Below are 24,949 nucleotides of genomic sequence, written 5' to 3' on the forward strand. Positions count from 1 at the left end.
AGCAACCAAGTGATTTGACATGCTGATTTGGCCACTTCTGCAATGTGCCCCCTAAACTTCAACTCCTTATCCACTAACACGCCTAAATCTCGTGCCTCATAAATTTCCTGGAGTATAGTTCCACCAATGTAGTAAACTGCTGCTAATCTTTTCACCCCAAAATGTATAATCTTACATTTTGCCACATTAAATTGACATCCATTCTCCTTAGCCCAGACCTCCAATCTATCCAAATCATCCTGCAAAATTTTGACGTCATCTGCATTCACTATTGCCCTACCCAATTTTGAATCATCTGCAAACACATTAACTGTTCCTCTCAGATCCTTTCTTATATCATTAATGAACAAATTAAACAGCAGTGGTCCAAGAAGAGATCCTTGTGGCACACCACTAGTCATAGGCCGTTTTGTGGACTCTACTCATCTCACCAACTCTATCCATCTCACCAACCCTATATCCACCCCCATATGCTGCATTTTACTGGTTAAAATTCCAGTGGTATCCTGTCAAAGGCCTTAGCTAGGTCCAGTAGAATCACTGTAAATCCATTACCCTTATCCAGTTCAGCCGTCACTGTGTTATAATACGTGAGCAAGTTACTGAAGCATGACCTACTTTTCACAAAACCATGCTGTCCCTGATACAGTATCCCGTTTTCATCTATCCAATCTTGTATTTTCCTCAAGACTAGTTTCTCCAAGACCTTGATAACGATTCCTGTTATGCTGATTGGCCGGTAATTTTCAACAGCAGCCTTGGACCACCTTTATGCAGTGGAGCTATTTTCCCCTCTTTCCACCCCTCTTGGGAATGACCAGACCTGAGGCTCAAATTAAACAAAATGGTCAAGGGCACTGGCAATTCTTTAGCTGCTTCACGTACAACACGAACTGGTATACCATCCAATCCCACAGATGTATTGACATTGAGGTTCTGTAATAGACTAGTTACCTCTACTTCATTCATCACAATTCCAGTATAAGCTGTTGGTTCTTCCATTCCAGCAATGTCACCATCTGGATGATATACTCTTGCAAAGTGCTGGCTCAGTAATTCGACTATATCTACTGATTCGGTTACAGCCCTTGCACTAGTTACCTCTACTTCATTCATCACAATTCCAGTATAAGCTGTTGGTTCTTCCATTCCAGCAATGTCACCATCTGGATGATATACTCTTGCAAAGTGCTGGCTCAGTAATTCGACTATATCTACTGATTCGGTTACCTCCCTACCCTCGGCATTTTTTAAAATCATTCTGCCATGAATATTTTCCCTTTTACTTGCAACATATTGAAAAAACTGTTTGGGATTCTCTTTAGTCTGCATGACCAATTTTCTTTCATAATCTGCTTTTGCTTTTCATACCACCCTGAGCTTTATACTGTTCCTGCACCTGCTGGTCACCTTTCTCCTTAAATTCCCTCCACAATTGTTTCTTTTTTTGCAGCTCAAGCTTAATAGTGTTATTCATCCATTTAACCCCTACTTGATTTATTATTCGGACTCTTGGTATACAGTCAACCACTGCCTCCTGCATACACTTCTTAACCACCTCCCATGCACTATCAACATCCAGCCCTTGCAGTTTTACATGCCATGGCACTGAGCCAAGCACACCCCTAAAGTTGTCATACTTACCAGCCAGGTAATTCCACATGGCCACATTCTCAGATGCAATTACTAGGTCAAGCACTCTCCCCCCCCCCCCCTAGTATTTTCCACTACATGCTGTCACAGATAGTTGTCCCTTAATAACCACATAAAATCCAATTCATTCCTCCTTCCAGTCTATGTTACCAAACTGAAATCATCCGTAATAATTACCCTCCTTCCACTCATTTCTTCTATTTGCCTATGTACTATCTCCACTATCCATTCCATCACCTGGTCTATAGCAGACCCAATTGTATATTTTGTTCTCTAACCTGCAGTTCAACTTCTATACTCCTTGGCTGCAACTCATCAGCTATCATCAATAACACTCCTCCCCCTTTTTATTCTCCCTGTCACTCCTGAACACGCTATACCCGTCGCATTCAGTCCCACTAGCTTTATCATCTTCTGTCAGCCATGTTTCACTAATACTAACAACCTGTGGACTGGAAGTTCCTACCAAGGCCAAAAACTCTTCCTTCTTGTTCCTAATACTCCTGGCATTAGTGTACATGAATTGCAGAAGCCCGTCAGTCACATCCCTACTTTGATGCCTTATACAAACTATCCCATTCTGATTTGTTATCCTTCATACTCGCTTGGGCATATTATACTCATTCATACACTCAACTGCCTCCCTAAAGTCTGCATATCTACCCCCCCCTCTTAATAAATCTAGTTTCCCTGAGTCTGTACATCCACTTCATTTATCAACACTTTTTCAAGCCTCCGTACACCAAATCCATTCAAATGTAACTCATCCATCTTATATAAATCCTTTCACCCATCGAACTCACTCCACATTCACAAATTCCACACCACTCTCCATGCATAACCCGCGCATAAAGTCATTGGCAATTATGGCCCTCCTAAACACTTCACTCTCATACCGCGGAAAAATATTCACCATCCTAATTCTCTCACTCTTCTCTTTTGCTACCTCAAGTAATTCCCTCACATCCTCTATCATTTCCATTTTGTCTTCTTTCAAATCATTTGTTCCTGCCACGACTATCATTTCTTTCACCCTCTGTTTTTGCACTCAAATAGATTCGCTGACGTCCTTTATGTTCACACCTGGTTGGTACAATTTCGTCAAATTCTCAACTATCACAACTCTCCATACAGCACTTGCTCCTTCATTTTATTTACGTTTACGAACATTCTCTCATTTTTCGTATAAAGCTAAATTACTAAATTATAAGCTAAATGACTGAGTTTTCAGGTTATTTTTGATTTTTAAGGTACAGACCATGCATATTTAATTCAGCACGAAGATTTATTTCAAGTAAATTTGAAGTACGTGATATTACTTTAACCTAATCTATCTTTTTGAAATTTCCACATTAATTATGGATTTTAATTTTTATAATTCATACTCTTCTAGTTCTTTCTTATATGTCTCCCATTATTGTTTGTATTTGTAGTATTTCATGTCAATTTGTAAACTTTATATATGGTTCCTGCCAAGCATTCATGTTCTGTCATTAAAATATAATTTATTATTATCATCATCATCATCCAGAGACTTCAATGGAGTCAAAGATTTACTGTGGGAGGTACCTCGGTTATACACAAAGCTCATCATATCATGCCTTAAATATATTCAAATTCTCTGCAGGCACCACAGTCTCAGGTAATGCATTCCAATCATTGACCATTCACCATGCAAAAAACCTGATTCTCAACTTACTTTCTCACATCCTCCTTTATATAGATTCTGGATGACCTCTTGTACTCCATTTCTCCCCATTCTATGATAAAACTCTTCCATGTTAATCTTTTAACAACCCTTTAAAAACCCATATGTCTCTCTCATATTACCCCTCCTCCTCCTATCTACTGCAAATTTCATCTTTTGTATTTAGTCTGTATCATTGAAATCAAAGCAATCTAAAAACTCTTAAGTAATAGAGTCAATTGCATCTGGACCTCTTCAACATTTCCTTTGAATATACAAAGAGAGACAATAGGTATTCAGGAATGAGTGACTAAAAAAGGAGTACTCCCTCAATTAGTTTCCTTGAACAGCCTATAAATATAATAGTAAAAATTAACATCAGACATAATGTAGTCAAATGTCTCATTACAGGAAGTCTGTACTGTCACACACACAAAATTAGCTGAACCATAATTTAAATTTTTTTTCTATTTCTGCACTCACCACGCACAGGCAATGCATCCACAGACTATTTACTTCTCATGCAAAGATCATACTTCCTAAGCAGCCCCCCCCCCCCCCATGAAATCCTTCTTATACAACAAAATGTCATCTTGTTTAACCCCTATCTCACTCCATTCTATGAAACAGCTCATCCACATTTAACCATTAAGAACCCAACTTTTATGTCTTGATCAAATCCTCTTTCTTTCCTCTTCTTATGCATGAGACTTTGAAAATGGCAATCCCTAAATCAACCTTCATATCCAACATTCCCAAGACCTGACAGTACTTTAATCAATCTGCTCTGGATTCTATCTAATATATATATATATATATATCTTCATCTCCTTGAAAAGCAAGTTAGTATATCTGTACACATTACAGACACTTCAATCTTGTGTTGCATTTATCTGAAGTGGGAATAACATACCTCAGAGTAAACTGTATGGTCTCTTATAAGCAAGTACTGTTTAGTTCAGTTGTCCATTTCTTTATGATTTTAACATTCATTTCATAAAATTCTATCATTTACAAATACAGACTTCACAAATCATTTTTCTAGGAAAGTGAATTTAATATTTTAATATGCAGCCTTTGCCATAATAGATCTAATTTAATATTATTAAGTGGAATTAAAGTTGACTTTTAAAAATCACTTAAAAGAGATTAATCAGACATTAAAACCTGTGCTTTTTAAATTCATATAAAATTTGATGTGTTTGACTTTAGAAATTCTACACATAAATACATCATTAAAAGTTCATATTCATACCTGATAATAAGTATCTTCCCAAATCCTACTTAAATTTGGAACAGTACTTTCAGTAAATCTAGAAATTACAGTTTTTTCAAGAGCATCCCAACAGGAAAGCTTTTCTTGGCACTAAAGAAAAAGAAATAAATATTAACCATGTGCTATTCCACTCACTCTCTCCCTTCCTCTTTTGTTAGTATATTAGGTATAAGCAGAAAAAATTACAAGAGTAAATCAAAACTTTGATTAAAGAGTCAAAGTTTTGAAGGCTTCTATGTATAAATTAGCAACAGAAGAAAGCTTGTGTTTTAATTTTTGTAGTATTACTATAAAGGACATTTATATTACAATTGAGAAGCAATTTTACTCTTGTTTTCATCATTTATCCAAGCATAAAAGAACAATATTTAAATTAAGGGGATATTAAATCCCACATTGTTTTAAAACCGAATAAGAAACTCAAAGATTGGAATCAGAGAGTTTCATGCCGAATATAGTAAACTATAAAAGTATCAGCACTAGCATGAACTAATGTAAGTAGTCCTAGTATGTAGTACAATCTCGGGCAACTCGCAGCAAAGGTGGCAGAGTTCTGATTGCTATTCTTGGTATTTTCCATAATGTAAAAACATATTTCCTAGGAAATGTATGCTGTTATTACATTATGGTGGGAGGTCACTACCCAGACAGGTTTCAGCCTTTATTGAGGCTTCATCAGTGAGTAGCTAGACCAAATTAATACCAAAGGGTATAGCGAAAAGAACTTATATACTCTGCTATACGAGTTGTTAAAAAAGTGCACCCATTAAGTTACTTAAATATAAAGAGCCAATAGGTTTCATTTCGGCGATATAAACATTATTTAAATTAAGGGGATATTAAATCCCACATTCATTGTTTTAAAACTGAATATAGTAAACTATAAAAGTATCGGCGATTACTAGCGTGAGCTAATGCAAGTAGTCCTAGTACATAGTACAATCTCGGGCAACTCGTAGCAAAGGTGGAAAAGTTCTGATCGATATTCATATATATATACATTATGGAAAATACCAAGAATAGTGATTGGAACTTTACCACCTTTGCTGCGAGTTGCCTGAGAGTGTACTACGTACTAGGACTACTTACATTAGCTCACACTAGTAATCGCCGATACTTTTATAGTTTACTATATTCGGCATGAATCTCTCCAATTCCAATCTTTGAGTTTCTTATTCAGTTTTAAAACAATGTGGGATTTAATATCCCCTTAATTTAAATAATGTTTATATCGCCTGTTTGTTGGCTCTTTATATTTAAGTAACTTAATGGGTACACCTCTCTCGGGGGGACTCTGTAACCCCTAGAGAGCGCATCTCCTGGGTAGTTGATAGGGGAGTCCACCATGTGTGTGTATGCATGCGCACACATGCGTATGTGTGTGTGTGTATATATATATGGTGGGGTGGTCCGAATATACTGAATAAGGACTCGTGGACCAACAGGGCCATAAGGGGCAATTATCTTGATTGAAAGGGAAGTGGCACTCCCATGGACTGTAGCTGGATGTATCCTCTGCTTCTTCTACTTTGAGAAAGATCCACTTACTTTAATCTTTCCTATAGGCCTTAGCAGCCAACTCTTTTTATTTTATGACCCTTATGCTATTAGAGTACTCGAGGGCCATGGTGTCGTTTCATTTCTGGTCTTACAACTATGCCCTCTCTATAAACCTTACTATAATTCTTCTATAATCTACTCTTTCCCCTTCAATATACCCTATTCCTCTTATGGATTTAAATTCGGAAGAAGGCTAGCTCAGAAGCCTTAAGGCAGCAGCCCTACCACTGAACTGTTCCATCGTCAGGCTTGTCCCGTGACATGGAGAACATAATCCTACTTGTAAGCTGACAGAAAAAGATAATCAGATTGAATCTATAGGAAACGACCCTGAAATGGAAAAGGTAAAACAAAAATGGAAACGACAAAATATAATACACATAGCAAACTAGAATGTAAGAGGAATAGCATATAAAGAAATAGAATTAGACCAGTTATTAAATGAAAGAAATTTTAAAATAGCAGTAATCACTGAAACAAAAAAGAAATTAAAAGGAACTATGAGAACTGAAAATTTTAATGTGATATACAGTGGAGTCGACAGAGACGACCAAAGAGCACAAGCAGGAGACATGATTTGGATTCATAACTCCCTTTCAAAACAGTTAAAACATTATAAATTATGGACTGAAAGAATAATAGAAGCTAGAATAAAAATAGATAGAGGCTATTTAACAATAATTGGTTTATATGCCCCAGAAGAAGGAAGAGAAAAGGATAATATTGATTTTTATAATCAGCTACAAAAACATATATAATAAAATAAATAAAAATGATTACATAATTTTAGCAGGAGACTTAAATGCAAGAATTGGAAACACGAAAATTAATAATAATATAGGAATATATGGAGAACACACTCTAAACAGAAATGGTAAAAAATTGATTGACTTTGTAGTTTATAATAACCTAAAAATAATGAATTCCTTCTATAAACATAAAGACATATATAAATATACTTGAGCAGCAAGAGGATGGAAATCAATATTAGATTACTTCATATTAAATGAAAAGACATCAACATTTTCACTAGATGTTAGAGTTCACAGAGGATATGAAATAAGCAGTGACCACTTCCTTGTTAAAATTGATTTCCATCCACTTGCTGCCCTTTAAGACTTTAAGATTACCACCTAAATGGCTACAAGTAACAAGAACAGAAAGAAAAATTGAAACATTTGTTTATAAAACTAGACTATTGAATGACACAAATATACAATGGCTATATTAACAAAGAATTAACCACTATCTAGATAAAATAAAACAAAATGAAGAAATAGATGGCTTAATATAAAAATGATAATAAATGCAGCAGCAAATGAAAGCTTAGGAAAGACCAAAAAATTCAATAAAAGAAAAAAACTGAAGATCTGGGATGATACAATCAAAGAAATAATCAAAAAGAAAAAAGAAGCCTATCACAAATGGTTAAGCAGTAAAAGATTAGAAGATGAAATAGAATATAAAAGAATAAGAGCCAGAGCTAAAAGAGAAGTCAGAAAAAGACATAGAGAATCATGGGATGAAATTGTTTCTAATTTAGAACATGATTTATATAAAATAAGACCCAATGTATATAAGATTTTGAAACACTTAAATGCAGATAACAAAGAAAACAAAATTAAACACTGAATTGAAATTAGAAGAATTTCTAAATTACTACACAGAACTGTGGACAGACAAATATTTAAAAAAAAAGACAACTGGAAAACAATTAACAAAAATGAAAAGGAAATAACTGAAGAAGAATTAGAAATCAGCCTGAAAGAAACAAGAAACGGAAAATCACCTGGAGAAGATAAGTTAGGTTCAGAACTATATAAATACGCAGGAACAAGATTCAAAAAAATACTTATTTTTAAATAAAATTTACTCAACTGGTATCATCCCAATAGAATGGAAAAAAGCAATTGTGATTCCTATCTTTAGGAAAGGTAATAGAGATGACCCTAAAAACTATAGAGGTATCAGTATACTAAATTCCTGTTATAAAATATATAGCAGAATCTTAAATAACAAACTAATGAAATATTCTGAAAACTTTATTCTAGAAGGACAGAATGGGTTTAGAAAAGGACGATCATGTATAGACCCAGCCTTTTGCCTAAAATTAATAATAGAGAAAAGAAGAGAATATAATTTAGAAACACATTGCATTTATTGACTTTGAAAAAGCATTTGACAAAGTTAAAAGAAACATATTATGTAACATATTAAAAGAAAGACAAATACCAAATAATATCAAAGCTATCACAAGTTTATATGAAAATAATTAAATAAAAATAAGATTAAATCACGAGCTATCATATATGAGAGAGATAAACCAAGGGGTCCGATAGGGATGTCCCCTCTCAGCAACTCTTTTTAATATCTACTTAAATGAAATAATAATAAAATGGAATAAAAATTTACACCAAGGAATTAAACTTTCTCCTACAGTTAACTTAAACACTCTCCTCTTTGCGACGACCAAATAATAATTACAAATTCTGAAGATAACTTACAGAAAGCTATTTTATATCTAAACAAGATATCCAAAGATTATGGTATGATAATATCAACGGAAAAATCAAAAACTATGGCCTTTAAAGGACAAGATCCAGCAAGAACTAAAATAGTAATAGATAACATGATCTTAGAACGGGTGAATTCATTTAACTACCTAGGATGTATGATCACACATGAAAATGAAAAAGATATAAACGTAAAAATTGCAAAATATTTAAAAATAACAGGGGTGATTAACTCTATATTTAAACCAAACCTAGTTCAAAAACAACCAGGCTAAAAGTATACAATACATTAGCCCTACCAGTCTTATTGTATGGAAGTGAAATCTGGACAATAAAACAAAAAGACAAACAAAGATTAACAACAGCAGAAATGAAGTTTATGAGAAAAACTGCAAAGTATACCCTATTTGATCACAAAAGAAACGAAGATATTATGAAAGAATTAAACCAAGAACCAGTAATAGAAAAAATTAAAAAATATAAACAAAAATGGATGGAACACGTTCAAAGAATGAAAACAGAAAGATTACCAAAACAAGCCTTAAAGTACAAGCCACTAGGAAAAAGAAAACCAGGACGTCCTCTTAAACGATTCAACGATTACTTCTAAGGACGGAACAGGCCATGCTAGGCCTAAATCCATGATATGCATGATGATGATGATGATGATGAATGGGTGCACCTTTTTGACAACTCGTATAGCAGAGTATATAAGTTTTTTCGCTATACCCTTTGGTATCTATTTGGTCTAGCTACTCACTGATGAAGCCTCAAAAAAGGCTGAAACCGGTCTGGGCAGTGACCTCCCACCATAATGTAATAACAGCATACATTTCCTAGGAAATATGTTTTTACATTATGGAAAATACCAAGATTAGCAATCAGAACTTTCCTCACCTTTGCAACGAGTTGCCTGAGATTGTACTACGTACTAGGACTACTTGCATTAGCTCACGCTAGTAACCACCGAAACTTTTATAGTTTACTATATTCGGCATGAAAACTCTCTGATGCATTTCTTCGTCCCCTGCAACTGAGCTGCCAAGTCTGTAGCAACACACACTCACTGCTACATGGGGTTTTTACCATCATTGTTTTCTTGTGTTTCTACCCTAACTGGACTTAAGTTATCTGATATCATTAGTAGTACTCGTTCTCTCCTATCTCTTCTGTCATTCCTAAAAATAGTATACCTGTTACACTCGATCCCACTTATCACATCTGATTCTGATAGCCAGGTTTCACTAATGCCAACAATCTTAGGCCACAACCTATTTAATAAAGTAACGAACTCAACCCATTTATTTCTAATGCTTCTGGCATTTGTGTATAGACATAATAAATTACTGCCTAGCCTATTCTTATAATTAAATATGCAATCTATTTCGTATTTTTCTAGAGTTGTCTCTTTTCTCTCCCCAGATATACTTAAAAGGTTTGAACCCAAAAGCATATTTTTCACCCTTTCACCAATATACTATATATATATATATATATAAAAAAATAAATTTAACTGACTAGAACCCGAGAAAGTATAACAAAAACCTTTAATAAATCACAACTAGTTTCATCGGTGCTCCGACTTCTTCAGGTGAGAAAGAAAAAACATAAGACATAAAATAACAAGGTAAAAAACATGGACTTTCCAGTTTAATAAAAAGAAGTAGAATAGTAACAGTCATATTTGAATTGGTGACCGCGTGCTACCGTTGGCATGAGTTGAATGTGTGCGACAGTTAATTTTAGAGCGCCAGTACTGGATTACTGCGCTATGGGAATCAGGCAAATTATAGCTTAGATTGTTGTTCAAGTGTGAAGGGTCCAGAACTATTTCTTTTGATTCGATAATTCTTCTTTCAAATTCATCCTTGCATATATATAAATTAGTAGTGCATTCGCAATCAACTTGGTGTGGCCGTTCTTCAAGGTTAGAGTTTACCGAGAAGAGGACACAATTGAAAAGGGTGCTTGCTCGTGTTCTACTGTAAGAGATGTCACGTCTATGTTCCTCAAGACGAAGTGAAACAGATTTATCTGTCTGGTCAAAATAAGGTCGACCACAGTCACACAAAACTTTATAAACACCAGGAAAATGCAGTTGGTTGTGTTTTGGTTGACTCAGAAAAGAACGAAGTTTTTGCAGAGTAGTATAGTCGGTCTTTATGTTGAATTTCTTCAAAATCCTAGATAGTTTTGGGGTAAGAGAGCTGATAAATGGTAACTGTATATGAGTGATAGGGTTGGAATCATCTTCTCGTTGAGGATGTTGGAATGGTCTCAAACGTTTAGTGATGTTATGAGACGAATATCCATTATTTAAGAAGGTGTTTTTCAGGAAGTTAAGCTCTGTTTTAAGGTCTTCTTCTGTGGAAGTGAGACATCTTGCTCGATGGGCAAGGGTGGAGATGATGCCCAGTTTCTGAGGAGGGAAACGATGAGAAGAGCCATGTAAATATCTATCAGTATGGGTGGTTTTTCGAAAAATTGAAAATTTAAGACAGTCAGGTAATCTGTTGATCTTTAGATCCAAGAAGGGGAAAATGCCGTTAATCTCTAGTTCTGATGTGAATTTGATGTTCTGATGTTGATTATTTAGATGGTTTAGGAAGTTTTGCAGTTCCTCTAAACTATGTCCCCAGATAAGGAAGACGTCATCAATGTAGCGTAACCACAGTTTAGGTTTTAAAGTAGCTGAAGAAATAGCTTTCTCTTCAAAATCTTCTAGAAAAATGTTAGCTAAGACTGGGGATAGAGGGCTGCCCATAGCCAATCCGCTAGTTTGTTTGTATATTTTATCTTCATAGCAGAAATAGCCAGAATTGATGCAGTGAGTTAGAAGAGCAAACATTTTTTTGAAACCTTGTCCTTAAGAAGAGTCAGAACTTCATCTGTAGGTACATTTGTAAACAGAGATACGATGTCAAAACTCACCATTCTGTCACAGTCTATAAGATTCAAATTTTTTATTTTTGAGATGAAATCTTCAGAGTTTTTGATGAAGGAGGAGGAATTGCCAACTAAATGTTTTAAAGAAGCTGCAAGATATTTAGACAGATTGTACGTAGGTGAGTCAATACCTTCCACAACAGGTCTTAAAGGAGTGTCAGCCTTATGGATCTTTGGCAAGCCGTACATCCGAGGAATGAGGGGATGGAGAGAGCGGAGAGATAGTCTTGTGTGTCTAGGAAGTTCAGAAGTTGATTTCAGAAGATTGTTTGTTCGGTTATGAAGTTCTCTTGTGGGATCACTTTCTAGAATAGAATACATTTTAGAATACTGACCAGAACCCGAGAAAGTATAACAGAAACCTTTAATAAATCACGACTAGTTTCTTGGATGCTTCGACTTCTTCAGGTGAGAAAGAAAAAACATAAGTCTTATAAAAATAACAAGGTAAAAAACATGGACTTTCCAGCTTAATAAAAAGAAGCAGAATAGTAACAGTCATATTTGAATTGGTGACCGCATGCTAACGTTGGCATGAGTTAAACGTGTGCAACAGCTAATTTTAGCGCGCCAGTACTGGATTACTGCGCTATGGGAATCAGGCATTGTAGCTTAGATTGTTGTTCAAGTGTGAAGGGTCTGGAACTATTTCTTTTGATTCGATAATTCTTCTTTCAAATTCATCCTTGCACATATATATATATAAATTAGTAGTGCGTTCCCAATCAACTTGGTGTGGCCGTTCTTCAAGGTTAGAGTTTGCCGAGAAGAGGCCATGACTGGATATCTGTTATACTTTCTTGGGTTCTGGTCAGTTAAATTTATTTTTATAAATGTATACATCCCGAGTAAATCCTAATTTCAATTATATTTATCTACCTTCTGACGAGGTTAATGTACATCTTATAAATAATTATGAAAAAACTCTGGTAAAAATTGGACTTTTTATTAATAGGTTAGTTTTTCTGAAAAGATGCAAATTTCACTCTGTCATCCAAAAGTTTTTAGATTTCAAAGAATCGATTCGCACTAAACATGCTCATAATATCTATCGCAAAGCTAAACTTGATTTATTATATGAAAGAATCGCAGATACCAAGTCCACATTAGTTTATTTGTTCTGCAAAAGAGATTCTTTTGAAAATAACTTAAGTTCATCTTTAGATAACAGGTCCTGGATTGTGTTAAAGATACCAAGCAATTTTAAACCTGGTTTTACTCCATTTCCCAAGTAAGCAAACAGACTAAAAGTCAAGTTTGCGCCTGCAATTGATGCAAGTCTAACTGATCCCACAGGTAGTGCAAGACCAGGGCAACTCGTGGCAAAGGTGGAACAAGCTCCGATCACTAATCTTAATATTTGCCCTTAATGCCAAAACACATCTCCAAGAAGGGGATGTATGATGTTTTGTATTAAAGGCAAGGGGCCACTACCCAGACCGGTTTCGACCTTTATTGAGGTCTCGTCAGTGGGAGCTAGGCTAGAAATACCAAGATTTAGTAATGCAGAGCTTGTAAGTATTTCACCAAAACAAGTTACCATAAGGTGTTTTAACCTTATTAAATAAAAATCTCTGGAGGAGATATAAATGTAGAAAGTATTTTTACCTTGGGTATAAATATGTTAAAGATACCAAGCAATTTTAAACCTGGTTTTACTCCATTTCCCAAGTAAGCAAACAGACTAAAAGTCAAGTTTGCGCCTGCAATTGATGCAAGTCTAACTGATCCCACAGGTAGTGCAAGACCAGGACAACTCGTGGCAAAGGTGGAACAAGCTCCGATCACTAATCTTAATATTTGCCCTTAATGCCAAAACACATCTCCAAGAAGGGGATGTATGATGTTTTGTTATATCTCCTCCAGGTCCTGGATTGATATTAAAAACCTAAGCCCTCTCCGTGCTTCTAGATCGCAACTCTTCAACAAATTAATTCTTATCAGAAAATTCAACCAACTTAAACAGGAGCAAACTCGCCAACCCCATATCAATTCACAAAATTTAAAAAATGTTGTGATTAACAAATCCTCTCACACACTTTCTCCTGCAGAACTTAGTGTGCTCTCAAAGGGCCTTAACTTCGTTCCTTCTCCAACCTCCATTCCTAAAGAACTCTTTCTTACAAAAGTTGAAAAGGCAGCTGCGCAATTACCAAAACAAACTGCGAATCTACTTAGGATCGATGCCATCTTTACCATAAACAACAGTTTTCGTCCTGCAGATAATCTATCTTCGACAGAAAGGAAAGCAATACACCAACTTTGTAACAACGACATTATTATCTTACCTGCTGATAAAGGGAATGCAGCGGTAATCTTAGACAAAGCTGACTACCGTTCAAAGATTAACAACTTATTAAGTTCTAATACGTATTCTATTCTAGAAAGTGATCCCACAAGAGAACTTCATAACCGAACAAACAATCTCCTGAAATCAACTTCTGAACTTCCTAGACACACAAGACTATCTCTCCGCTCTCTCCATTCCCTCATTCCTCAGTTGTATGGCTTGCCAAAGATCCATAAGGCTGACACTCCTTTAACACCTATTGTGGAAGGTATTGACTCACCTACGTACAATCTGTCTAAATATCTTGCAGCTTCTTTAAAACATTTAGTTGGCAATTCCTCCTCCTTCATCAAAAACTCTGAAGATTTCATCTCAAAAATAAAAAATTTGAATCTTATAGACTGTGACAGAATGGTGAGTTTTGACATCGTGTCTCTGTTTACAAATGTACCTACAGATGAAGTTCTGACTCTTCTTAAGGACAAGGTTTCAAAAAAATGTTTGCTCTTCTAACTCACTGCATCAATTCTGGCTATTTCTGCTATGAAGATAAAATATACAAACTAACTAGCAGATTGGCTATGGGCAGCCCTCTATCCCCAGTCTTAGCTAACATTTTTCTAGAAGATTTTGAAGAGAAAGCTATTTCTTCAGCTACTTTAAAACCTAAACTGTCGTTACGCTACATTGATGACGTCTTCCTTATCTGGGGAAATAGTTTAGAGGAACTGCAAAACTTCCTAAACCATCTAAATAATCAACATCAGAACATCAAATTCACATCAGAACTAGAGATTAATGGCATTCTCCCCTTCTTGGATCTAAAGATCAACAGATTACCTGACTGTCTTAAATTTTCAATTTTTCGAAAAACCACCCACACTGATAGATATTTACATGGCTCTTCTCATCGCTTCCCTCCTCAGAAACTGGGCATCATCTCCACCCTTGCCCATCGAGCAAGATGTCTCACTTCCACAGAAGAAGACCTTAAAACAGAGCTTAACTTCCTGAAAAACACCTTCTTAAATAATGGATATTCGTCTCATAACATCACTAAACGTTTGAGACCATTCCAACATCCTCAACGAGAAGATGATTCCAACCCTATCACTCATATACAGTTACCATTTATCAGCTCTCTTACCCCAAAACTATCTAGGATTTTGAAGAAATTCAACATAAAGACCGACTATACTACTCTGCAAAAACTTCGTTCTTTTCTGAGTCAACCAAAACACAACCAACTGCATTTTCCTGGTGTTTATAAAGTTTTGTGTGACTGTGGTCGACCTTATTTTGACCAGACAGATAAATCTGTTTCACTTCGTCTTGAGGAACATAGATGTGACATCTCTTACAGTAGAACACGAGCAAGCACCCTTTTCAATTGTGTCCTCTTCTCGGTAAACTCTAACCTTGAAGAACGGCCACACCAAGTTGATTGCGAATGCACTACTAATTTATATATATGCAAGGATGAATTTGAAAGAAGAATTATCGAATCAAAAGAAATAGTTCTGGACCCTTCACACTTGAACAACAATCTAAGCTATAATTTGCCTGATTCCCATAGCGCAGTAATCCAGTACTGGCGCTCTAAAATTAACTGTCGCACACATTCAACTCATGCCAACGGTAGCACGCGGTCACCAATTCAAATATGACTGTTACTATTCTACTTCTTTTTATTAAACTGGAAAGTCCATGTTTTTTACCTTGTTATTTTTATAAGTCTTATGTTTTTTTTTCTCACCTGAAGAAGTCGGAGCACCGATGAAACTAGTCGCGATTTATTAAAGGTTTTTGTTATACTCTCTCGGGTTCTAGTCAGTTAAATTTATTTTTATAAATATATATATATATATATATAGTATATTGGTGAAAGGGTGAAAAATATGCTTTTGGGTTCAAACCTTTTAAGTATATCTGGGGAGGGAAAAGAGACAACTCTAGAAAAAGACGAAATAGATTGCATATTTAATTATAAGAATAGGCTAGGCAGTAATTTATTATGTCTATACACAAATGCCAGAAGCATTAGAAATAAATGGGTTGAGTTCGTTACTTTATTGAATAGGTTTGGCCTAAGATTGTTGGAATTAGTGAAACCTGGCTATCAGAATCAGATGTGATAAGTGGGATCGAGTGTAACAGGTATACTATTTTTAGGAACGACAGAAGAGATAGGAGAGAAGGAGTACTACTAATGATATCAGATAACTTAAGTCCAGTTAGGGTAGAAACACAAGAAAACAATGATGGTAAAAATGCCCCATGTAGCAGTGAGTGTGTTGCTACAGACTTGGCAGCTCAGTTGCAGGGGAAGAAGAAATGCATCACCAATTTAGCCTTATGGATACCAAATGAATAATCATTATGGGTGACTCTAATTTTTCAAATATTGAATTGGGTAGAAGAGAAATCTCATGATAAGAAAGAAGAGGATTTATTGAATTGTTGCAAGGCAACTTTTTCAAGCAGCATGTGAAAGAAGAAAGGAACTCGAGGTCAAAGAGTGTTGGATTTGTTCATAGCTTCAGAAGGGGGTCTCTGTTAAAAATATGACTACTTTACAACCAATTGGTGACAGTGATCATGCTGTGCTTTCTTGGGAAGTATCTAATTGTATCGCTGCTCTGAGTCAAACAGGTTACATGCCGAACTACAAAGCTGGAAATTATGATCAACTTAGGAGAATACTATCTTTGTCCCATGATATCAGTTACTGAATGGGAAAAATGTCAGCAATTCATGGGAATCTTTGAAAAAATGCTTAAATGAGGTAGTATCTGAATGTATCCCTAGTTTTCGAAGAATAAATAGGTTGGGAGTGAAATGGATGTGCAACCTCATTAAGCAAGAGATCCACAATCAGAAGATGATATGGAAAAAATATCGTGAGAATAAGAGTGAGAGGAGTTATGAAATATATAAAATGCAGGCCAGAAATGTAACGAGTATCATGCAGAAAGCTAAATTGGAGTATGAAAAGAAATTGGCCATGCAAGCTAAAGGCAATCCAAAAGAATTTCATCGCTATGCCGCAAGCAAAGGAAAGAATGACTTTACTAAATGCAGATGTACTTGAATGTCAGAAGCTAATGAGATTGTTCAGTTAATGAGTGCTCACTTTGCTAAGTGAAACTTAGCAAAGTGAGCACTCATTAACTGAACTGAAATAAGTTTGATCTATGTGCACCATGTTACATACATCAAACCAGATCATACACTTGGTTGATGTATGTAACATAGTGCACAGTGCTACTGCTACATTGGATGAAGAGTTAGAAGTTTATGAAAATGAGGTTGAAGAGCTGTTGCATAACTTGGATAAGAATTTGTCTACATGGACAGATGGAATATCAGCTCATTTGCTATAGGAATGTTCAGCCAAATTGGCTAAGTCTTTCACATATCTGTATAACTTGAATCTCAGCTCAGGAATGATACCACAGGAATGGAAGGAATGTATGATAGTTCCATTGCACAAGAGTGGTGCAAAAAATTACTGACCTATCAGTATCTCTGGGGTGGTAGCAAAGATTTTAGAGAAGTTGGTAAGAAATCGCATACAGAAATGGGTAGACAAACAAGCAATACTCTGCAAGGAGCAGTATCCGTTTACTAAAGGAAGGTCATGTCTTAGCAATTCGCTCATATTTTATAACAATGTTACAGTCGAGTTGGATAAAGGGAATGGATACACTATGATAATGTTGGATTTTTCTAAGGCATTTGATAGGATACCACACGAAAGGTTGTTGCATAAAATGGAGAATATGGGATTGGAATATAAACATTCCACTTGGATCAGGGGATGGTTGACAGACAGATATCAAAACGTGGAATACAGTGGGTGTGAATCTACCAGATTTAAAGCGACCAGTGGTGTACCTCAGGGTTCAGTCCGTGGGCCATTATTGTTCAATCTGTACATTAATGACAAAAATAGTATAACATTGGATGTTCAATTGTTTGCCAATGATGTAAAGATAGGCAGGGCAATCAGGGATGCTATTCAGTACTTACAAAATGATTTGATTAGACTGGAAATTTGGGCAAATGAAAATGGCTGAAGTTTAATGTTAGTAAGTGTAAAATTATGCACTTTGGCATGATTAGAGTTCCAGCTCCATATTATATTAGTAGGGTTGTGCTACAAAAAACTGAGAAGGCCAGAGATCTTGGAGTATGGTGGATAGGAATTTGAAGTTCAAAGGTCACATAGCAAAAGTTGCAAATACAACTCAGAGGATAATTGCGATGTTGAAGCAAACCTTGACATGTAAGGATAAAGAAGTTATTTTGCCTCTTTATAAGGCTTTGATAAGTCCACACCTGGCTTTTGTTTGCAGATTTGGTCGTTCCAAGGGGATAAAGCTGGGAAAGGGTGCAAAGAAGAGTTACAAAGATTATATCCAGATTATGGGGTTTAGATTATGAGGACAGATTGAGAATATGTGGATTGCAGATACTGGTTAACAGGAGAAAGAAGGAGTGATATGATAGAGATTTATAAACTTTTGAATGGATGTTATAGGATATCAGCTGATGAAATTTTTTGTTATATGGAAAATGGGGAGAGAACACAGGGGCATCCATGGAAATTAAATTTGTTTCCAGTCAAGAAAGTGGTAAGAGCTAGGTTTTTCTCCTAGAGAGCAGTGACTGAGTGGAATAGTTTGCCTTAAGGGATAATGTAATGAGTGCATCTAGTATTAATGAATTTAAGGGAAGGCATGACAGCTGGTTTGGGTGATATATAGCCTCCATCAATGAGTCCTTGACACCCTGGGAGGGGGGGGGGGTCTCAGATAATAATAATAATACATATCATAACCGTCAACTACCATTCAGGCACTGGTTTAGAGTGCACTGTAGCATAAAAAAATTATACTTTTTAAGTATAATTTCTGGTAAATTCCCATGCTACTCCTCTAAAACACTATTAATATAATTAACGGCTATATTTTAGCCTGTTTTTGTTTAGGAGTGTCCCTTATATTTAATACATTGGCTAACATAACTCAAAAGGGGTATATTTCACAAGCCCACACATGTTGGAAACTACCTCCATTTCAATTCATACCACCCATATTCCGTTAAAAAATCAGTCATCCTATCACAATTTATCAATGCTTACAAATTCTCCACCAACAGCAATTTTCTTAACACTGAACTCAAGTATTTAACACATGTTTTCAAAAATCGAAACTACCCCATGCATCTAATAAATTACGCGAACTTTACGGCAAAATGCCGTCTTAATAATAGTACAACAAAAGCAGACTTCCCGACACGGATGGTCATCAAATTGCCATACATCCAAAACACATACAAGGCTTACAAATACATTTTCAAAAACACGAACTATAAGCTAGTATTCACCACAAACCATAAATTAGGAACTCTCCTAAAACCTACTAAATCTCTCACTCATAAAGAATTATTCGAACACCACAACGTAGTCTACAAATTTCCTTGTCAAAAAGACTGTGACATCACCTACACGGGCTCTACAATTAGGTTGTTATGGACTAGACTACAAGAGCACTTCAGGGATTGCAATATTCCCATTCCAGAATATCTGAACATGAAAAAACATCGCAACATCAAAAAGAAAAACAAACCACAGAATACAGGGAAGACTGAAATTGCAGCTCACGCCCTTGAACTAAAACACATTCCCCAAATTGACAAAGCCATAATCATTGACAAACAAGAAAACGAAACGATGCTTAGAATATCCGAAACTATTGCCATAAAATGTGATGGTAATTCTATCTACGTCCACCGCTCCTACCTAATTTCCAAATGTTGGACGTTCCAAAACTTACAAATTAAGCCATGCAACCGGCCATTTAGCGACAACAAATGCCCAAATTTGGCAGATACATCTTGCAGCCTTGACATAGCCCTACAGTCATTCCCACAAAGTTCCGACGATGGTCAGACGATGACCGAAACGGTCCACACCCCGTAAACCCTTGCCCCAGTTTCCACATAAGGATACCCTTCCCCTTCCTTCCCCCCCCTCTCCCCACAACAAAATAATATACAGGGTGTTCGGGATAAATTTGACATATTTATAATTAATTATATTTTTCCGTAAGTTACATGTATTAACACACACTTCTCTTCATTTAAAAGTTTGGACCCTTCTTCATTCATATACAAGATGTCAGAAAGGATGGATAGCTGGAACCCACCTGAATCATGGAAGAGAATAACTTGTATCATGATGATTCGTGCCCGCCATCAAAATAAGGATATTACGACTGCTGCCCAATGCTCCCTGAATACAGTAAAAACAATCAGGCATGAACTAGAAGAAAGATCCCTAGCAGACGATCTGATTGCGTTCGTACAGCAGAATTCCTTGCAAATCTGCAGGAACAGGTGTTGAAGAACCCTGGCATTGGAATTCGGGCTTTGTTCGTGGAGTTGCTAACTGTAGTCAAGCCCTGGATAACAAGGGTAGCCAATGGTAGGCCGTATGTATGGCAGCAGGATTCGGCCCCTTGCCACACCTCTGGGAAAAGTCAAAAATGGTTGTCTGAAAATTTCTACGACTTCACCAGTCCAAATGTTTGGCCTCCAAACTCCCCAGACCTTAACCCCATGGATTATTTTGTGTGGGGCGCAGTTGAAAAAGACACCAATTGCACTTCCAGTAATACAAAAGCCCAGTTAATGGATAAAATTAAAACAGTTTTTGCGGCCCTTCCCAGGGAGACTGTAGCATCACCTTGTTCGAGGTTCCGAAGCAGAATTGAAGCTGTGATCGATGCTAATGGTGGTTATTTTGAGTAAATCTTGTTGATAGTATTGTAATTAACTCTGCCTGTAATGTTTTTTTGTCAATTCATTAAATTTAATAGATACAAAGAAGATTTTATTTTTCCTTACGAAACTGTCAAATTTATCCCGAACACCCTGTATATATATATTTATATATATATTATTAATTGCAACCCGGGTTCCCAAACTTATTTCCCGTGTCCCAAGTACATCCCCATGTTCTTTCCCTCTCTTCCCCCCCTCCACAAGAGCTTGGATTTAGAAGGCATCTTTAAACCAAAATCAAGGTATGTACATAATTTTTCAACATTTTTTATTCTGCCATAATTGCCTTCTACACTCGCCCGTAATGTCCTAAATTATATATATATACCCCTTTTGAGTTATGTTAGCCAATGTATTAAATATAAGGGACACTCCTAAACAAAAACAGGCTAAAATATAGCCGTTAATTATATTATACTTTTTATTCCATCATATGAATTACATATCACAACACTAATAAAAATTAACTATACAATGATTCTAGTAGATGTAGCATGTAATGAAGTCATCTGAAAGGATAGAAAATAAAAAACTCCTTAGTGGAACAACAAGAAGAAGACGCAGTAATAACCCATGAAAGAGAAGAAATCATACACGAAGTGATGGTGGTGCTGATAGCATCAGACTGGCCAAAGATTATTGGGATCTCTGAGACAGAGTTGATGGAAAATGATATAACAGGAACAGAAGTAGCAGGGTACAGCACTTTTCGACAGGAGAGGAAGGGAAAATGAAGTGGTGGAATATTGCTTACAATAAGTGATGACTTATATCCTCTAACAGTAGTTGCTTTGGAAGGCAGTGACAGGAATGGATATTTAGTGAGAGATTTTAACTACAGCAGTATCAATTGGGAAGAAGAAAATGCATGTAGTAATATCACATCAACAACAAATTCCTGATGTATACCCTCAAGGGGTGTTTTGAAATGGTTTTGAAAGCACATGGTGTGAGGTAGAGGTGGGCAAGACTGGATATTTAGAGAAAGATTTTAACTGCCACATGATAAACTGATATTTAAGTTGCAGCACATGGGTCTGGATGTCAGATTGGTCAACTGGATTCAGGATTGGCTGTCTGATAGGTATTAGAGAGTTGTGTATGGTGGAGAAGTTTCAAGGAAGCAGAGGGTTACAAGTGGGGTCCCACAGGGCTAAGTACTGGGACCTATATTGTTTAACCTTTTTATATCAATGACATTGTCAGTGTATTGCAAGAGGATATTCAGTTGTTTGCAGATGATGCTAAGCTGGGAAGGATTATTAATAATAGTGCAGATGCAGCAGCCCTGGAAGAGGATTTGAATAAGCTAGATAGATCGGCAAATGAATGGGGGTTAGTGGTTTAATGCAGCAAAATGTAAGGTCTTGAGGTTTGGGAAACATCGATGGGATGCTGCATACTCTATGGGAGGAGTTATACTGGAGGAAGTAGGGGAGACAAGAGATCTGGGGTTGATGATTGATAGAAACCTGAAATTTAGGGGACATACTGCAAAGGTGGTGAAGGTAGCACAGAGGATTGCTTCAATAATGAGAAGGACACTGACCTGCAGAGATAAAACAGTTATCATTCCGTTGTATAAGACCCTGATCAGACCACACTTGGATTATTGTTCTCAGATTTTGTCTCCAGGATTTGAAGGGGATAAATTAACTGTGGAAAGGGTACAAAGGCAGATAACAAAGATGGTTTCAGGACTGCACAATGATAGTTACGAGGATCGGCTGAGGGAATGTGGACTACAGAGTTTGGTGGATAGAAGAAGAAGGAGAGGTGATATGATCAAGACTTTTAAACTGTTGAGAGGTGGTTACAGGGTTGACACTAGGAAGTTCTTTCGTTTGGTTGACCAGCGGGAAGGAGTGATGACAAGAGGCCATCCCTGGAAGTTACGAAAGTAAACCATGAGCAAGAGGGTGAGAAGTGGTTTCTTTGCATGGAGGGTGGTTGAATCACGGAATGCATTGCCTGATGGAGTGGTGAGAGCAAGAACGGTCAATGAGTTCAAGGAGTGGTACGATAGATTTTGTGTTTCTTAGGGGGGGGGGGAACCTCCCCCTCGATGAGTCTTGATAGACATTGTGTTTCTTAGGAAGGACCTCCCACGATGAGTCTTCTGACTCCATGGAGGCCTGAATAATAATAATAACAACTACAGCAGTATAAATTGGGAAGAAGAAAATGCATGTAGTAATATCATCATCAACAAATTCCTGATATATACCTTCAAGGGATGTACAGGATATGATAGTACTACATGAAAAATTTACATCATTACTAACTTCCTATCTACAATTTTCCTCCAAATCAGTCTGTTAAATGTCAAGACTCCAATATTATCAGGTCTTATATTTCTGTCTTCTAAGGCACTTTTTACTGTGTCAATCTACCTATATCTTGGTCTTCCTCTGGGTCTTTTTCCTGCCAACCTGGCAGAGAACACTTGTTTTGCTAATCATTCCTCTCTCATTCTGCTTAAGTGACCATACCACCTGAGATTAGCTCTGCTAACGCATTCCTGGATGCTGACAAGGTCAAGTTCTTTACTAATATCCTTGTTTTAATATGATATTGCCATTGATGCCATCTCTTCATGCCCCTAATCTTTCTCAGGACTCTCATATCTGCAGTCTCTAGTCTTTGGTCAAGTGTTTTACTTCTAACCCAGCTCTCAGATCCATAAGTTAAAATTGGTTTGAACACTGTCTTTTATACAGCTAATTTAGTGTTCCGACTAATTTCTTATTCCATATAAATTTATTCAGCTGACTTCCTACCATACCAGCTTTGTTGATTCTGTTGTCTATTTCCATATTTAATTTACCGTTTTCACTAAAAATCATGCCTTCTTCTTCTTCAACCTTCTGGTTCTGTCCACTGCTGGACGAAGGTCTCCCCCATGATTTTCCTGATCATTCAGTTTTCTGCCTCTTCAATTCATCTCACTCCTGCAATTTGTTCCAGTTCATCTCTCCACCTTCTTCTCGGTCTTCCTCTTTTGTCTTGCTCCATCCATTGATATCCACTCTATTGTTTTTCTAGTCCATCTCCCGTCACTGCATCTGGCAATAAATATGGCCAGCCCATCTCCACTTAGCCTGTTTAATGTATTTTACAATATCCATGACACCAGTTTGAGATCTTATCCAGATATCTGTCTTCCTATCTCTTAATGTTATTTTAAACATACTTCTTTCCATGCGATGTTGTGTTGTTCTCAGCTTTTTGTTTAGGGCTTTTGTTATGTTTCTCCTCCATATGTTAGGACAGGAAGTATGCACTGGTCGAAAGCTTTCCTTTTTAGACACTTAGGGATGTCACTTCTGAATATGTCTCTCATTTTCCCATAAGCCATCCATCCAAGATGAATGCTTCGCTCAATCTCTTTTCTTTGGCACTCCTCAAAGGATAACAATTGGCCCAAACCTACATATGAAGTAACTTGTTCTATTTCATGGTTTTCAACTTTGATAGTTCTATGGTTTATGTATTTATTCATCATTATTTTTGTTTTTTCTCTATTTATTTTTAATAAAATTTCTCTGGAGGCTTCATTTAGCTGATTTAGCCTTTCTTTCAGATCTTCAAGATTATCTGCTATCAGGACAATATCATCTGCAAATTTCATATGATGCAGCCTTTCTCCGTTTATGTTTATTCCTTTTGTTTCCCAATCAAGGCTTCTAAAGACTTCCTCTAGTGCAGCTGTAAATAATTTAGGAGATATGGTGTCGCCTTGCCAGATGCCATTTTGTATTGGAAACTTTTCACTGTTTTTATATAATTTAATTATAGAAGTTGCATTATTGTAAATATGTTTTAGTGTTTCAATATATGGTTTCTCAGTTCCCTGGGTTTCAAGTGCTTTTAGTGTTGCAGATGTTTTAACTGAGTCTATATAGACCAGACATAAGGGTTTATTGTATTCAATTGATTTTTCAATGAGCTGTCTTAATGTGTGAATATGGTCCAAAGTATTGTAATTATTCCTAAATCCAGCTTGTTCACAGGATTGCATTCTCTCTAGTTTAGATTTTATTCTACTATTTATAATTTTTGCAAAAACTTTATATATGGTGGGGAGTAGGCTTATAGGTCTGTAGTTTTAAATTTCTTCCTTATTGACCTTTTTAAAAATTAATATTAGAAGTGAATTGTTCAAATATTTTGGA

At 36.3% G+C, this 24,949-nt stretch overlaps 1 protein-coding gene across 3 annotated transcripts in view; it reads right to left on the bottom strand.

Moving 5' to 3' along the window:
- Nucleotides 1-24,949, bottom strand: part of LOC150103013 (DNA-dependent protein kinase catalytic subunit-like) — an 847,149-nt gene that overhangs the window by 371,005 nt on the left and 451,195 nt on the right. For all 3 annotated transcript variants that reach the window (XM_090397444.1, XM_090397443.1, XM_090397442.1), the window contains exon 33: nt 4,596-4,706. In XM_090397444.1, coding sequence (XP_090253570.1) covers nt 4,596-4,706 — 111 coding nt within the window. The remainder of the gene's footprint in view (nt 1-4,595; nt 4,707-24,949) is intronic.

Source organism: Typopeltis vanoorti, chromosome 9 (genome assembly GCF_054136105.1).
Source record: "Typopeltis vanoorti isolate ZY-2024b chromosome 9, IOZ_Tvanoo_1.0, whole genome shotgun sequence".
In the NCBI taxonomy this organism is placed as follows: Eukaryota; Metazoa; Arthropoda; class Arachnida; order Uropygi; family Thelyphonidae; genus Typopeltis; species Typopeltis vanoorti.